The following is a 16,581-nucleotide window of genomic DNA, read 5'->3' as shown; positions in this document are numbered from 1 at the left end:
AAGAGCACTCTGATTCATTTGTGCAATCATGGTAATTATATTTATAGCTATCATGCTGAAAACATTTTAGAGCTATGCTGTTTAGAATAATAATAAGCATGATAGTATGCAAAAGAATCAGATGTTTCACCAAATGGAGCATTCAACAATGATTGTTATTAATACAGTATTACATTGTGCTTTCTGTTACCATTTGGGATTATTTTAAATGGAATTGATTTTTTAATTTATGCATAAAACATACAAATTATAGATGTTCATGAGATATTTAATGCATCTATTTATTGTGAACTCTTGCAAATAAAGGTAAACATACCTAGTTTCTTAAAACATTTGTTTTTCTATAGTACAACCATTCAAAATTATTTATTCTAGCTTTCAGAAATGCACAGCATATTTTTATTGCTATTGTTATTGTCTGGTGGAATAACACACTAGAATTTCTTCAGGATAACGAACCATAACTTGATATCTTGAGCTCAACCTCTTATTATCACTCTTTCCTTCTCTCTAAGCTTCTATGGAATCAGCTGTTTCAGATTTCACATCTGAAGGAACTTGTGTGACTTGTTTCTTTCTGTGCTTACTTTGTTTTTAACATAATGGTCTCTGATAACATTCATTACCACAAATGACAGAATTTCACCCTCTTTCTTGACTGATTCATGTCCTATTGTATGCATTTATAAAATTTTCTTTATTCAGCACCTAGAAATTTTTAACAATGCTGAGAAATAAATCAGGCAATTTTGTAAAATAACATCAAGGAATTCTGTTTTGGCCTTGGCACTAACATATTTTTCCAGATAGAGCTTTCAAATGCTCTAATTTTGTTAATAGTTTCATTTCATTGTGTTTCCACCTCCTATGAGGAATGACTTCAGTTTCTATGCTTCTTAAACAAGATTACAAACTCAGCATAACATATATATATATATATATATATATATACATATATATATATATTATATATATATATATATATACATTCTTTGATGGAAGATACCTTGATGCTAGGTTCTTTTATGAAGAAGCTAGAAGAAATGGCATAATGGTAACATTTCCATTACCATTGCCTGTTCTAATGTTTGCAATAACACATTTACTATATCCCTGTTTTAGTATAGAAAGACACAAATATTTTTAATCAGAACTAAAATCTGCAAAACGAAGCCAAACATGTAGATCGTCAGACTGTCTAGACAACAAATAAGAGACAGGGAAAAGATAGATGTTCTCTCTCCAGCTCTGGCTTCAGTGGGTGATTCGGAAAGATGGTTGGTTCTTGCCAAGCAGAAATCAGATTTCATCTACAATCATTCACTGGTTGCCTTTGGTAACATCTGCTCTCCATTTTTTCCACTCTAATGTGAATGATACTTAAAAAATAAAATGCAAACCAGCTACATCTGTTTTCTTCTTTTTTTATAACTCCTGCTAGTGGGTACTGGGTAGGCTGTTCAGCATCATGAAATACAGGACAAGCAGCATTGCACCTAGGAGTTACAGGACTTTAAGTTGTAATTTCAAACACAAAATAAATCATTGGGTTAATACAGTTGCTATTTTATTATTTAATTAATATATTATTGAATATTTATTGTATCTCTCTGCTACACCAAGTGCTAGAATGAAACTTTAGTACAAATTTAAAGAAAACTTATTACATTGGTGATATATGTGGACTACAATTTCCATGTATTTTTATAAACGTAAATTAACCATTATAGTGTATATACATGTTTTTAAGGTCAACATATACTTTTCTCCCAGATATGACTCAGTTTCCTCTTCCTGTGTGCTTACTCCTGCCACCTTTAGGAAATAGTCAACTTCAACTGCCGGAAACTGGTGGCTACGATGCCTCTTTTCGCTAACGCGGATCCCAATTTTGTGACGGCCATGCTGAGCAAGCTGAGATTTGAGGTGTTCCAGCCTGGAGACTACATCATTCGAGAAGGCGCCGTGGGGAAGAAAATGTATTTCATCCAGCATGGCGTTGCTGGTGTCATCACTAAGTCCAGTAAAGAAATGAAGCTGACAGATGGCTCTTACTTTGGAGGTTAGTAAACATTCAGGGTAAGATAAGTCCGACATCTCAGAAATGTCTGTCCCGAGGCTTTGGAGGCCTCTCGGGTTTGTCCATTTGGGATGTGAGCTTTTCTTTGAATCCTTGCAAAAGCATTTGGGTCACAAGTTCCATACAGGTGTCTGTATAGTCATGTAGAGTCATACATACACTAATGAGGGGAGAGTTGTAACCACTTTATCTGGAACCAGACAATACTGGGTGAATAGCCAAACAGTGCATTTTCCCCCCTCATCCAAAAGTCCCCAGAGTGTTCAATGACTCTTTTCATATCAGTTACAGGGGCCTCCTGTATTGCCCTATCAAGATTTAGAGTGTTTGTTATTTTGTGTCTACACCTTTGTTAATATATACAAGAACTTTCTTCCTTAGCTTTTTGAATGCTTTATGGATGCAGTGAGAAAACAAGGAAAGGCAGAAGTCTGTCTTTAGATGTACTGCTGAAAGTTGTTGTCACCACTGTTGTTCACATATAATTGACAAAATTCATGGGATCCCTTAGTGCTAAGCAAGGGAGAGAAGTTCATACTGTGGTTAGGCAGTAACTTATGACGCTGAAAATCCTGATTATTTGGTTTGTTTCCAACATGGTTATAGTAAAATGCATGCTTATGTTTGTATACATGCACAAAAAGTCCTATTTAAGAGAACAGAGCTACTGTCTAAATATGTTTTTAATTAATTTATCTTTAAAAAGTTTTTTCACTTTACGTACCAATCCCAGTTCTCCTTCCCTCTCCTTCTCCTTCCCCATACCTGCCTCCAGTCCCACCCTCCATCCACTCCTCAGCGAGGGTAAAGCCTCTATTGGGCAGTCAACAAAGTCTGGCATACCAATTTGAGGCAGGACCAAGCACCTGCCCGCCTGTGTCAAAGCTGAGCAAGGTATCCCCACCCTAGGGAATATGTTCCAAAAAGCCATTTCATGCATCTGGGATAAGTCCTGGTCCCACTGCCAGGGTCTCTCCAAACAGATCTGGCCACTTCTCTGTCACCCACATTTAGAGTGCCTAGTTCATTCCCATGCATGTTCCCCAGCTGACAGGCCAGAGTCCATGAGCTCCCAACAGCTTGGGTTGTCTGTCTCTGTGGTTTTCCTCATCATGATCTTGACCTCACTTGCTCCTGTAATCCCTCCTCCCTCTCTTCAACTAAGGTCTAGGAACTCAGCCCAGTGCTTGGCTATGGATCTCTGCATCTACTTCCATCAGTTACTGCATGCAGGTTCTATGATGACACTTAAGGTAGTCATTAATGTTATTATAGAGGAAGGTAAGTTCAGGTACCCTCTCCATTGTTGCTATGGGTCTTAGCTGGGGTCATCCTTGTGGAATCCTGGGGATTTCCCTAGCACCAGGTTCCTCCTAGCCCCCTGATGGTTCCTTCTACCAAGATATCTCTTTCATTGCTCTCTCTCTCCATCCCTCCCTCCACTCTAAATATTTTAAGGAGAGTGTGTGATTAATGTGTGACTAGGTGATGAATATGTTGAAAGAAAACTTAGAAAGGAAAATTTCAGTTATTTCAGTTTAGGGTCATTCGTATATCCTAAGGGTCCTTCATTCAGTGTTTGGATACTAGTGTTTTAAATCAAGATTTTGTTACTAAGAATGTTCATATTACTTCTCTGTCATTATATCTAAGATTACTTAGCTAAATAAAGCAATGCTACACACATCTGCTTGTGGACAGACACACACATGCACACACACATGTGCACAAACATAACACTATCCTATATTTGTACATATGTTTTTTTTTCTATAACCATCTGCATCTGTATAAATCTAAACTGAATTCCTACTAATGTTTTCAAATTTAATCCATTACCACATGGAGTAATCTGGTCCAATCCAGTTTTCTTTCTTTCTTCCTTCCTTCCTTCCTTCCTTCCTTTCTTTCTTTCTTTCTTTTTTCTTTTTTTTTTTTTTTTTTTTTTTTGGCTTTTTAAGACATTCTTTCTCTGTGTAGCCCTGGCTATCCCGGAACTCACAGAGATCTGCATGTCTCTGCCCCTGGAGTGCTGGAATTAAAGGCTTGTGCCACCATTCCTGGCTTCCAATTTCTATTCTTATTTGTAATTCCTCATTCACTAGCCAGATATCCCTCTTAAATGTATGTTCAATTGGGTGTACATGTATAATTATAACATAATAGACAACTTGCAGGTCCCTGAGAAACAACTTTTATCAGCTAGAGTTCAGTTGTATGTATATACTTGCCTCGATTCTTATAGACTCCATGGACTTCCAAAGGCACTGAGGTCAGTATCTTATTTTTCTGTCCCTATCAGTGACACTGTTTTATTCAGTCATACTGCACTGTTTGTCACAATCTCCATATCACCCAGTGTCTTAGGGTTCTGTTGTGATGAAATACCATGACCAAAAGGCAAGTTGAGAAGAAGAGGGTTTATTTGGCTTACACTTCCACATTGTAGTTCATCATTAAAGGAAGCCAGGACAGGAACTCAAACAGGACAGGAACCTGGAGGCAGGAGCTGATGCAGAGGCCATTAAGGGATGCTGCTTACTGGCTTGTTCCTCTGGCTTTCTCAGGCGGTTTCTTATAGAACAGAGGACCACCAGCCCAGGGGGTGGCACCACCCACAACGGGCTGGGCCATAACTGATCAATTACTAATTAAATGCTCTACTGGCTGACCCCCTGAATTTATGGGGGCATTTTCTCAGTCTAGAATTCCTCCTATCAGATGACTATAGTTTGTGTCAAGTTAACATAAACCAAGCCAGTACACCCAGCTGTGTTCTGACCTCATAAATTGCTTTTCAGTTTGCATATAATAAAGCTTACTCTGTGTTAAAGAAATTCATAGATTTTCCACAGATGATTATTGTCCTGTATATACCATTATTTTAATATCAAACCTTACTGTTCTTTAAAAAGAAAGAAGACAGAAATCCCGTGCATTGCTGAGTTGGTCCTGTCACTTTCAGAACCTATAATAAGTACTGTTATATTAAAATTAAAGCTCCAATTTCAATTTTTAATTGAAATTATGAAGGAAATTGAAGTTTTGAAGTATTCACCTTCTATGAAATGACCCGCATATAATTTCATATTAGTTACAGGAGTTATGTTACTAGCTTTTTTTGAGTTTTGCTTCCTGGGCTATCTTGTTTTCTCCATGGAGAGAAAATTTGTTCTGCACTTCCTATGGACACATATATAAATTCCTTTTTACTGCCTTGTTTAGTTAGCTGGCATTACCAACACTATGCAGCAGGAGGAACATTCTTATCATGATACTCATTGGGGAAGAAATGATCTACATTTTTACCATTAAACATAAGACTAATTGAAAGGTGTTTGGGACTTTTTTAAAAGTTTCTTGATTATATTGAGGGTAGTCTACATAATTATTTTAAGTAATAAATGGAATCTTGATCTTGTCCATTTTTGTCTGTGTGATTTAGAATAAATATTTTTATTTACTTTCTATTGTTTTATTTATTCTAAATAAAATAGAGTGCAGTTTCCTTTCATTCCTTAACTTGTTTTTGCAGTTGATTACATTTGGATATTGAATTTTGATCCCTATTCATAAAAGTAAGCTTTTGATTATTGAAGCTTACAGAGGAGTTGGATTGGATTTGCTTAAAATTTGTGATTAATTCCACAAGAAATATTGTTCTTTTCTTTTTCTTTCCCTTAATGTATTTTCTGAGCTTTTAATTAGGCTAATTCACACTTCAGAAAATGGATTTATAAGTTTCTTTCTCTGCTCCTGTTTTCTGAAGAATTATTAACACTGCTTCTTTAAATATATTGTAGATTTCCCTAATGAAAACATTGGAAGCTAGGATTCATTTTTGCAAGGTTATTGCATATTTATTCAATTTCTTTATAGCAAAGATACAATGTTTATTCAGCTTACCTATTTCTCACTGTGTAAATTTGGTTAGTCTGACTCATCTATAACATTATTCGGTGTTCTCATCAGTACATGGTCCAAATAAATGAGCATGAGACAGATGCTCGATGTCTATTGGGCAAATTTATAGGCACCAGAGATACAGAAATGAGTAAAAGAGATCAAGTATCCTACAGTTATCTAACTTTTAACTTGTGGTTGTTTAAAGAAACTCAGAAATGACTAAAATTGTAAGCTGTTCTATTAGATGACAAAGAGAAATGCTTTGGGGAAAGTAAAGCAGAGAATATATAAGAAATGCCTCTCACCTCCTACAGTCATGTAAGGAATTACAATGTGGGCATGTGGAATTAATGGAAGTTCCAGAGTTCTTAGTGAGTAATGATGGTAAACACAGGAACAGACTAATGATAGTTGTTCTCACTGCTCAGGTCAGATGGATGGTGATGTAGTGAATGCCGAGGCGCAGGTAATAAGGTACTGTGGGAGAAACCATCTGGCTGATAGAGAAGAAGAGTTACCTGATTCCTTCTTGATTCCTCTTTGGAGATCAATTATATAATCTTAATTTTCTTTTACAAGTGAGGAAATTGAAAGGCTCTCAGAAGACACCCCAGTCCTCTGCTTCTCTTGCTTTTACAGTCTTTCTGACCCAACTTCCAAGAAGTTTCCTGAGCCTTAGGTAAAGGGATTGTGTTGTAGATGTATCAACTGGGCATGGGAACCACATGGCCAGGTGATCTTTGTGTTTTGACAAGTTGTAGGTTTCTGTAATAATTTCCATTTGTTGGGAAAAGAAAACCCCCTTTTTATGAGGATTGAGTGTTTTACTTACCTGTGGATATAAGAAGCATTAACAATGCAGCTAGATTGTAATGGTTTATAAAAGTAGGTACTTCTCTAGATTCTATGGCCTCATGAGTCATCAGTAGTTAGATAGGTTTACAGTTCTTACTAAACATGAATTCCTTCTGATTGAATGGGTCTTAAGTCCACATACACAGCTATTGGTTACTGCCAAGATATAAGTGCTACCTTTAGGTATATCTCACCACACTACTCATTGTGTTTCATATATGATAGGCAAGCTACACTTATGAAATCTTAACAATGTAGTAGCCTAAACAAGACCTAAACAATTGCATCAGTTGACATGCCAGTGTGGATGGAAGAAATAACATGGGGATCCATCCATAGATGAAGAGGTACAAAATATTAATGGTAACAGAGAGAAAGAGAATCAGCCTTCCTTTGGGATAAGCTCTCTAATTTGTTATCCAATACCAAGTGATTGGTCCTAAAAGCATATACATAATACATATACACTTAGATGCATACATACATATGAGCAATAATAAATGTATTCAATAGGTTTTATATATATGTATATATAGCAATAATAATAACTAAAAAATAGATAATAAAATAACAGATAATACATGAAGGTGTAAGGAAGGCTTGGAGGCAGAAGGGGAACAGTGGTAAGGAGGAGCAGGATATGGTAATTGGGGACTGAAGACAATCTATATATTATATACATTTATGAAATTTCATAATGAAACTATTTGCTTTGTACAATTAACAAAGGCTAATGAAAATGGAAACATAAATCAATAAATAACGCACAAAGGAACTGAGGCTCCTATCAGTTAAACAGGCTGCATACCTGGAATGAGACAAATCTTGGCTAAGCATTTGAATTTCAGATGTCTGTGTGTTCTGTCTGTAGCACCTTTACTCTAGAGGGGCATTATTATCCTCCAGGCCTAGGATATTACAGATGGAACATTTGCACAGGTTTCACTTTTTCTTCAAAGCTGTCCATTATCCTTTTATGCCTGCATTTGCAAAGGCCTTTTGAAATCTCCTCTTAGGTGCTATCCAGTCTCCATTAAAGTAATCATACTGTTAAAATACTGTCCCCAGAAGAAGTAAAACCATTAAATACCTCATTAAAATTTTAAATTATCTATCTCGGCACCAAATTTTCATGATTTTAAAGAAAAGTTGCCGTATTCCTAGAATAGTGAATTTAGTTATTGGTATGAACTCTATTATTATATGAACTCCAGACCAAAGGACATCTCAAGTTCTACTGCCAGCCCATGATTCATAAGCTCTTATGTCATAGCAAAAATAAACAATACACTCATGAAGAAAATATTCTCTTTAAAGATTCCTCAATACTGCTTTATAGTATCCAGCACTATGCTAGAAATTAGAGGATACAGTATGACTTTAACATACATCTTTAGAAATTTTAAGCCCACAGTGTATTCAGCACACCTGCTGTTTTAAGGCATACAGAAATAGGATGGAAAAACCAGAACACCAGTAATCCTTGTCATGGGGACCTGTCCTAAGTTAGCAGAGGACTGAAATCTCTGAACTTTATTCCATCTCTACTCCATTGCATTTTTTAAGAAGTAGGTACTAGTTTTGGAGAAGGTGTGAAGAACCTGTTGATGGTGTATTCACAATTTTATTACTTCAAATTTCACCCTACATTTACCAAGAATAAAAAAAAAAATCAGTGACAAAGTGATTCCTATTTTTGTAGTTTTTGCCTCACTCCCCCTTTAACCCTTTACTCCAAGCTCAGTGAAATAATTGTTTCCAGCCTGGTTAGACAGCTCTGAAACCTCTTTTTGAATGTCCTGGCCTATTTGGAAATAAATCAAGGTTTCCTTTATGTGGGTTCTTAGCCCTGTTAATGAAAGACTTAGACTCCCCATGGGAGGCCGGAGGGTTGGGAGGAGGGAAGAGGGGAATCTGTGATTGGTATGTAAAATGAATAAAAAAATTTCTTAATAATAAAAAAAACTATTTAAAAAAGACTTAGAAAAAAGAAAGAAACTCAAAGACCATTTTCTATTAGAGAATGAGGGAAAAAGGAACAGGGTAGGCAAACTGTAAATCCTGGTAGCTGGTAGAGAAAGAGATGGAGAAGAGAAGGGAAAGCTATGCCTTTTAGTTAGAACTCAAGAAAGCAGACATGTTCAACCATGAGGGCCAAGAAGCAATTGCAGAGTGGACAGGGGGAGTGAGACTGGGAGGGTGAGAAAGACCAGAGGGTGAGGAAGGAGACAGCTCATTAGGAGAGAGAAAATACCTCCCAAGTAGGAGCAGAGAGGTCTAGAAGAATGAGGAGGAAGCTCACAAAGGACAGGGTCACAGAGTGTGTGACCCTCTATAAGACATTTGTATAGCATCCACAGCTCCTACTTTTGTATGCCATAGGCTTTTCTCACACCTGCTGTGTTCATTACAAGAAGCCCAGAGGAGACATGGCTTCCAGTCTTTCTCTGAAAGCTGATCATGAAGGAGATAATTATTCCTCCCACATTCTTAGAATGCCATTAGGTAAATCAGCTTTCCTAGGGGCTGACTGGTCTCCTGACCTTATGACTGACAGGCTCAATTGGATTAACATTTAAGGGAGAGACAATACTGTGCAATGTCCTAATCTTTAAAGCAGATATCATATATCCACCAGGACTTAACTTCCATTCTTCTGACTAAAAAGTAGTAGCTTTCCCTTAATGGATCTCAACAAAACTCATATACGCCCATTTATCCAGAGTGTGTTAAATCTTAAAGAGGGGCAATTTTAAAGCTTCTCTTCTAGTGTCACCAAGAAAATGGCAAACAGGTTATGAGGGTAGGGTCTCAATAGCCTCTAGGCTGATCAATGCCTCTCTAGCTACCTAGCATCACCTCCTCCAGAGTGGAGACCTGAAAATCATTTATGAGATGCTTTTAGTAAATCTGGCTATTTCTGAAAAGTAAGAGAGTGATAACAGAAAACCTGTGTCCCTTAAATTGATCATCCTGTCTGGACTCTGGCAAAGCAGATTTGCACATAGGATCAAAGAGGTTTGTGGCTTCTGGCCAAGATTAGGAACAGAACCGCTCATTTCCAAAGTCCTTACCCTAAAGATTCATGACCAGTGTCTGTCTTATGTCCTCATTAATTAGATGAAAAGAATGTTAACCATCATCTACATCCTAATTCCAAAGTTCTATTATTTTATAAAGTCATTTATAAATGAATCTGTGAATGAAAGGACCAAATCTAATGTCTGATACATTTATCAGGATGAACATTATGACATTTTTTGAAGTAATCCTATCTGTATCAAAAATAGTATAAAAGGAGGAGAGAAGAAAGCTTTAAAAGTCCATATAAACAACATGGAGTTGCTCATAAGGAGCTACATTTGGAGCTTTTTAAACTAGCAGTCAAAGCCAAGTTTTAATCCCATTAAAAATCTCAATGAGGCAAGGATAATTTCTAAAAGTATAATTCTTATTCATTCTTATTGGTGCAACATATCTTTCTGGAGTTCCTAAATTTTAATATTCATCAATAACTGAGGGAGGGTAATTTTTGTTTTGTTTTGTTTTTGTTTATTTGTTTTGTTTTTACTGAAGTGAGTGGTTCTATAGCAAACTGAAATAAGCCTAGCAGGTTATGGTTCCGTTTAGAATACAACCTTTTTTGAATATTCAAAAAATATTTTTTTCTCTCCATGGAAAATATAAATTGATGTTTTGATTATCAGCAGTCCTTGTTGTTTATATTTTGTTTGTGTTATTCAAATGCTGAGTTTTATAATCATATGCTAACAGTATGCCATTAAAGGAATTTCTGTTGATGAAGAGCAGATGGAAGATTTTATCCCCCACAAAGAGAATATGTGAGACTCAGGAGGTAGAAGGAAGCATGGCTTTCAGTTAAGCACACTGGAGGGGAACCCAGGCAGAATATACACCATTAGGGATAGCCTAAGAGAAGCCCACCTCTTGGAATGGCTTTTTAAAAGATTTCTCTGTGGAATAAACCTGAATTTGAGATTTGAGAGTAATCAATAAGTCCTTATTCACATCCAAATGTCAACTCCCTGGGCCTTGCCTGTGTCACACGATTTCTAAGAAAGGCTCAGACTCTACTCTAGGGTTTTGCTCCACATGCATCTTGTATCATTCTGGCATGTGTCTAAATCAGTTGCTATGACTGTCTCTCAGAAACAATAATATCAGAAACCTCAGACAATGGCTCCCAGATTCTGTACAATCTGACCCAAACTAATTTCCTGAACTATTCTGACATTTCCCCTCAGAAACACTTAATCCACCGGTTCCCCCTTAAGCATGGATAGCCCTTGTGGTCCTCAATCTGCTTTTGGAAGTGTCTCATCTTTTCAGGCTGTGGCACGCTCCTCATCTTTGTAAGGTATGACTGACGTGTTGCCTTTTTCACCCCTGCCCAGGGTCTTTCTCCTGCTGCTCTCGTAGCACTTGAGCTACTCAACTATGTATTGTTTTGTGTTACTCTCGAGTGCTAAATTAAGAAATTTGAGTTTAAGATCTTTTTATCTTTTTAACTTAAACCATGGAACCAAAGCAAAATGCCAGATAGTCACTAACCCCAAGATTCTAGCACTGTGAGTGAATGAATAAGAGATGGTTGGGCATGTGGACATATTTCAACTTGACTCCACTTACAGCCTCATAATTTTTTCTTTCCAGCCCCAGAATTCAAGACACATTCAAGTAACACATTCAGCATAGCCACGCTCTGTGTAAAACTATGTTTTTTTTCTTAAAAAAGGAAACCAACACAAAACAAATGACAAACTGAGTTAAATGAAACTAAAGGAAGTGCATAATTTCCAATTCACAGGTAAAACTTATAAAAGTATTTTCTAGTTTTGAATTCACCTCACTATCTTAAGGATCAAATAAAAGAGCTCCATAATTTAGGACAGGAGAATCAAGAAACAATGTTTGTCCAGAAGAGTTTTCTATGAAATTAGAAATCTGTAATATCTACTGCTGGTAATCAGTGATTAGTCACTGATCACATACAAACACTTCTATTAACAATGCACATTTAATAAAGATTATGCTATTGTTTTGTTGATATCTTCATTGTTAGTACCATAATTTTTACTAGATAAACATATATGCCATCAAATCCTATTTTGAAACATTTCGAATGTAGTTTTGGAGTAGTTGTTTTCCATTCATTTTTATTGTTGTTTTGAGACATGATCTCATGTAACCCAAGCAGATCATCAATTCACTCCATAGCCGTATTCTGATTCTTGTGTGTCTGGATCCCAAGTGTTAGGAACACAGTTATGTATCACAATGCTCAGCTGTGGGAACCATTTTATAGAAGAACATTTTTATAGCATTAAAACAATTCTCAAACATTAATAAATGCCTGTCTCCTAGCATATTTTTAAATTTGTATATAGTTGAATTTTCAACTCCAAATGTCTGCTTGCCTTTCTGACGTGTATAAGTTATTTAAAAAAAAACATCATTAGTATAAGTCAAATAATTTCAATCCATATTTGGTGATTCTAAGCATAAAACTCACTAATTTTGAATGTTGATGCCCACTCCCCCTAATTTTATATAATGAATCTCTAATCTTCAAATGATGATATTTTGTGAGTTTGGCTTTTACACAATAAGGCTTTTATCTTTTCCATGATATGTGGACACAAAAATGGTACTCTGCCACCTGCAAGATGACTGTCAGAATAATCTGATAATGTTGGCACCTTGATCTCAGATATCCAGCCTCCCATTCAAACTGTATTTCTATTGTATATGCTTTGCCCAGCATATGGCTGTTGCTATAGCAGCTGAATTGGAAGAAAATGACGATAAGCAAAACAGTAAGATTCCTTCTTGATCCCTTCTTGTTTTGTAGCCCTGTGCCTTGGCTTTGCAGCTTGATTTCAGAATCTCGGCACAGGTTTGCTGATGAAACTCTTGTTCTAGTTGACAAATCCCTTCCTCACCTGCCACAGCTGGGTGTGACTGATGAGCTAACATGGGGGAAGCAGTGTGAGTTCTTCGAATAAGTTGTGAAAACTATTATTCTGTTGTGACACCTCTTTAAAGACCCGTTATCCTGCTCTGTTATATTTGTGGAATCAGAGAGAGAAATTAGGAGCCGTATCTGGAAAGGTAGCTTCCACAAAGTGTATAAAAATGGCAACTTCACAAAAGGGCTCAGGTTTAAATTTCACTTGTAATAAACCAGTGCCTCCTCTTACCTTTTTAATTCCACACCAAATTTCGAGACAAAGGGAATTGAAGTAATGATATACCAGTGCCTCTTCTTACCTTTTTAATTGCACACTAAGTCCCTAAATAAAGAGAACTGAAGTAATGATCGCTCTTCACTGTTATCTGTCAAGGCACTAAGTTTAGATTTGGAAGCAATGAAGCAGCCTTTGAAGCCGGGCGGTGGTGGCGCACGCCTTTAATCCCAGCACTCGGGAGGCAGAGACAGGTGGATCTCTTTGAGTTCCAGGCCAGCCTGGGCTACCAAGTGAGTTCCAGGAAAGGCGCAAAGCTACACAGAGAAACCCTGTCTCGAAAAACCAAAAAAAAAAAAAAAAAAAAAAGAAAAGAAAAGAAAATGACTTTCTCAAAATAACATTTTTCAAGTAAAGAGTACACCAGGTTCTGGGATCATCAGCACTATGTAGTATTTCAGTTTAACATGTTCTTAAGGTGTTCTTTAGTAAGGAAATGAAGAAACACTGGGAAATGTGTCCATATGTGTTTCCGAGACTTTTGTCTTTGGCTCATTTTCTTTGTTTGCTTTACTTTGTTCTAGTTTGTTTCTATTTTATTTTATTAACATGTTTAGATACCTGTTTGGTTTCTAATGTGAAAGAAAGAAAGGGTGTGAATTTAGGTGGGAAGGGAGGCTGCGAGAATCTGGAAGGCGTCAGAGAGAAAAAGCAGTCATCAGATTATAGTATATGAAAAAAGAATCCTTTTCCAACGAGGAAGCACTGTTTGTGAGTAAAGCACTGATGTGGGACTCTGTTGTGCGAGGAGGATCATTTGGAAGGCGATGTAGGTGCCCCGCCGAGCGGCACTGCTGGTGGACAGATGGCCAGTTTCGCACTGTGTCCTCATTTCAACTCTATCTCTAGCCTGGGCCTTTTCCTGTGGCTCTCCACCTGTGCTGACAGTGGAGACTTTTCATCATGGCCCACATTATACGTGCTCTTCCATTTAGACTGCACTTCACCTTTGAAGGTCCAACTAGCTCCAGACTTGCGCCGGTGCCATCGATTGCCCTTGGTAGTGCCCGTTTCACCTGTTTGAGGAGCTTCGGCCCATTTTATTAGTTGATGGTTTCTCTCTCATAATATTCCAATTAAATTAGCAAACTCTATATTTAGGATCAAATCTATAAAAAGATTAGGAAGCAGCATGATGTGGCGGTATGCTCAGCATCCTGGCTCAGCCTCCGCATATCCAGGCTCTAGTAACGTGGCTGTGGGGAGGAACTAACTGCGTCTCTCCAGGCAATCTGTCTAAAGGCCAAGAGCTCAAGACCATAGCCTGTAAAATGAGGTTATTAAGTCAGACACCTCCTACAGTGCCTTTGAGCTGAACAGTTCATTGGAATGTGTCATTTGGGGGAAGTGTATGTGCTTGGCGACCTCTTTAATTTTAGGTGTCTAAGCATGTAAAATGACTTCTGACCTCTTCTAAGTCTGCATTACTTTTTTTTTTTTTTTAAAGAAAATCTGCTTTTTCTTTATGACATAATTATTCAGGATGCTTTATTTAGGCCAATCATCTAGTATTTTCAAAAGAAATGGGGTAAAAAAATAAAAAATTCTATGCTTTGAGGTTCTTAAAATCTGTTGAGAGGGAGGAGGATATTAGAGGACCTGGGCCTTGGAGAACACAAGGTAGGTATCTCCAAGACTCTATTTCCATATTTATCTATAAACTTGGATTGCTGGTAATTCCTCCCACATTCGGTTTGCTTAGGAAACTAAAGGATTCAACATATCTAAAGTGGTTAAAACAGCATATGGTTTCTAGTATATGCTGTGTAGTCAGCATTAAATATGCAAAAGGGCCAATGTCACATAAAGCAAGAGATACACATAAAGGACATTGCCAAGAAATCATTGCTCATGTCAAGGGAACAATGTGTGTATTCTCCAGACTACATTCATCCTAATCTGGTGGCACTGAAACACAGCCTAGTTCAGTGTGCAAGGTAGAAGGTGGGCTGTGTGGATGGAATAAGTTACCTTAAAAGATTTTCAACCTAAGCCAGGTGGTGGTGGCTCATGCCTTTAATCCCAGTACTCGGGAGGCAGAGCCAGGTAGATCTCTTTGAGTTCCAGGCCAGCCTGGGCTACCAAGTGAGTTCCAGGAAAGGCGCAAAGCTACACAGAGAAACCCTGTCTTGAAAAACCAAAAAAAAAACAAGATTTTCAACTTAAATAAATCTTCAATCTTATAAGTTATAATCATTTCACTACATGCACATACACCACATATGCACACATATACATAAATAATATGCTATAGTTTCATAAAATCGAAATTCTATAAACAACTAGTCTTAAGGTACCAGGTAGGATGCTAAATAATTTTATAAGTATAATATTATTCTGCCACAAAAAAAAGATTTTGAAACTTTCAATAATAAAAAAATGAAATATTCATGATGAGTTAGATGTAAACAATACACACAGTGATGTAATAACTTGATGTCCAATTAACATGTACAACTATTAATTTTTCATGTATTATTTAAAATATAAAAGATTTCATATTTTTAATTATCAGTTTTTCAGATATATTAGAAAAGAAATGAAGAATGGCATTTTTTAAAAAAGTTCCAAAATAAATTTTTCAATTGACAAGAAGGAGGAATCTAATTCATCATTTTGTACAAATAGAAAGGGTAAAAATGCATGGACTTAGAGAACAGTATTGATAGATCTCTAACTGTTAATTAATTGCCCTATCTTAAAGTCTCAGGTGTAGTATCTAAAAGATATTTTCAATGATATTTCATTATAGCAATTCAGAAAACAAGAAATCTTCCCACTTAGATGTTAGCATGAAACTCATTTTGTATACATGCATCTTCACACACACACACACACACACACACACACACACACACACACACACACACACACACACTCCTCTAGCACATTGCTAAAGTAATCTGAATTTACTAATCATAAACATGCTAGTTAAATGTGGTTGTTTTTGTCTTTATCTGTGGAAATACTTCATGGTTGAACTTTCTTGTCTGGAAGTGTGAAATTGCCAACCAGGATAGCTGAACTAAGGATAATGAAATAGAAAGTGTTTTTTTCATTTAAATTGAATTTTGTCACCTGTTTTATAAAGTATGGCAAACTCATTGAAATGTTTAACTGTCCTTAGCCAAGTTTAAATGCTAGAAGTATTTTTAAAAAGTGCTTTGTACTTTGTGCCATATGTTATGAGAAACACAGAAAAAAATTCATTAATATTTAGATGGCATATAATGAATAGTTCCCATAGATGAGCTGTACACTGTGTACCCTACAAAAGAAATAGGAGGTGCTAGAGATATATCTCTATGTTTTGAACACTGATAATTCATTGGTAGCTCCTCACATTAATATAGTCATACTTGGTATCAGTGAGGACATCAGTCAAACACTAAAAGAGACCAGAATTATTTTTAAAAAGCAACATTTGAAATCTTAAATTCATTTTAATACAATAATTCACATTTTGAGTATATA

At 36.6% G+C, this 16,581-nt stretch overlaps 1 protein-coding gene across 1 annotated transcript in view; it reads left to right on the top strand.

The window, feature by feature from the left end:
- Hcn1 (hyperpolarization activated cyclic nucleotide gated potassium channel 1) overlaps positions 1-16,581 on the top strand; it is a 384,202-nt gene that overhangs the window by 333,117 nt on the left and 34,504 nt on the right. The window contains exon 6 of the mRNA XM_028885374.2: positions 1,822-2,062. Coding sequence (XP_028741207.1) covers positions 1,822-2,062 — 241 coding nt within the window. The remainder of the gene's footprint in view (positions 1-1,821; positions 2,063-16,581) is intronic.

The sequence above is a fragment of the Peromyscus leucopus genome, chromosome 11, assembly GCF_004664715.2.
Source record: "Peromyscus leucopus breed LL Stock chromosome 11, UCI_PerLeu_2.1, whole genome shotgun sequence".
Classification (NCBI taxonomy): Eukaryota; Metazoa; Chordata; class Mammalia; order Rodentia; family Cricetidae; genus Peromyscus; species Peromyscus leucopus.
This window is presented reverse-complemented; position numbering and strand designations above follow the sequence as displayed.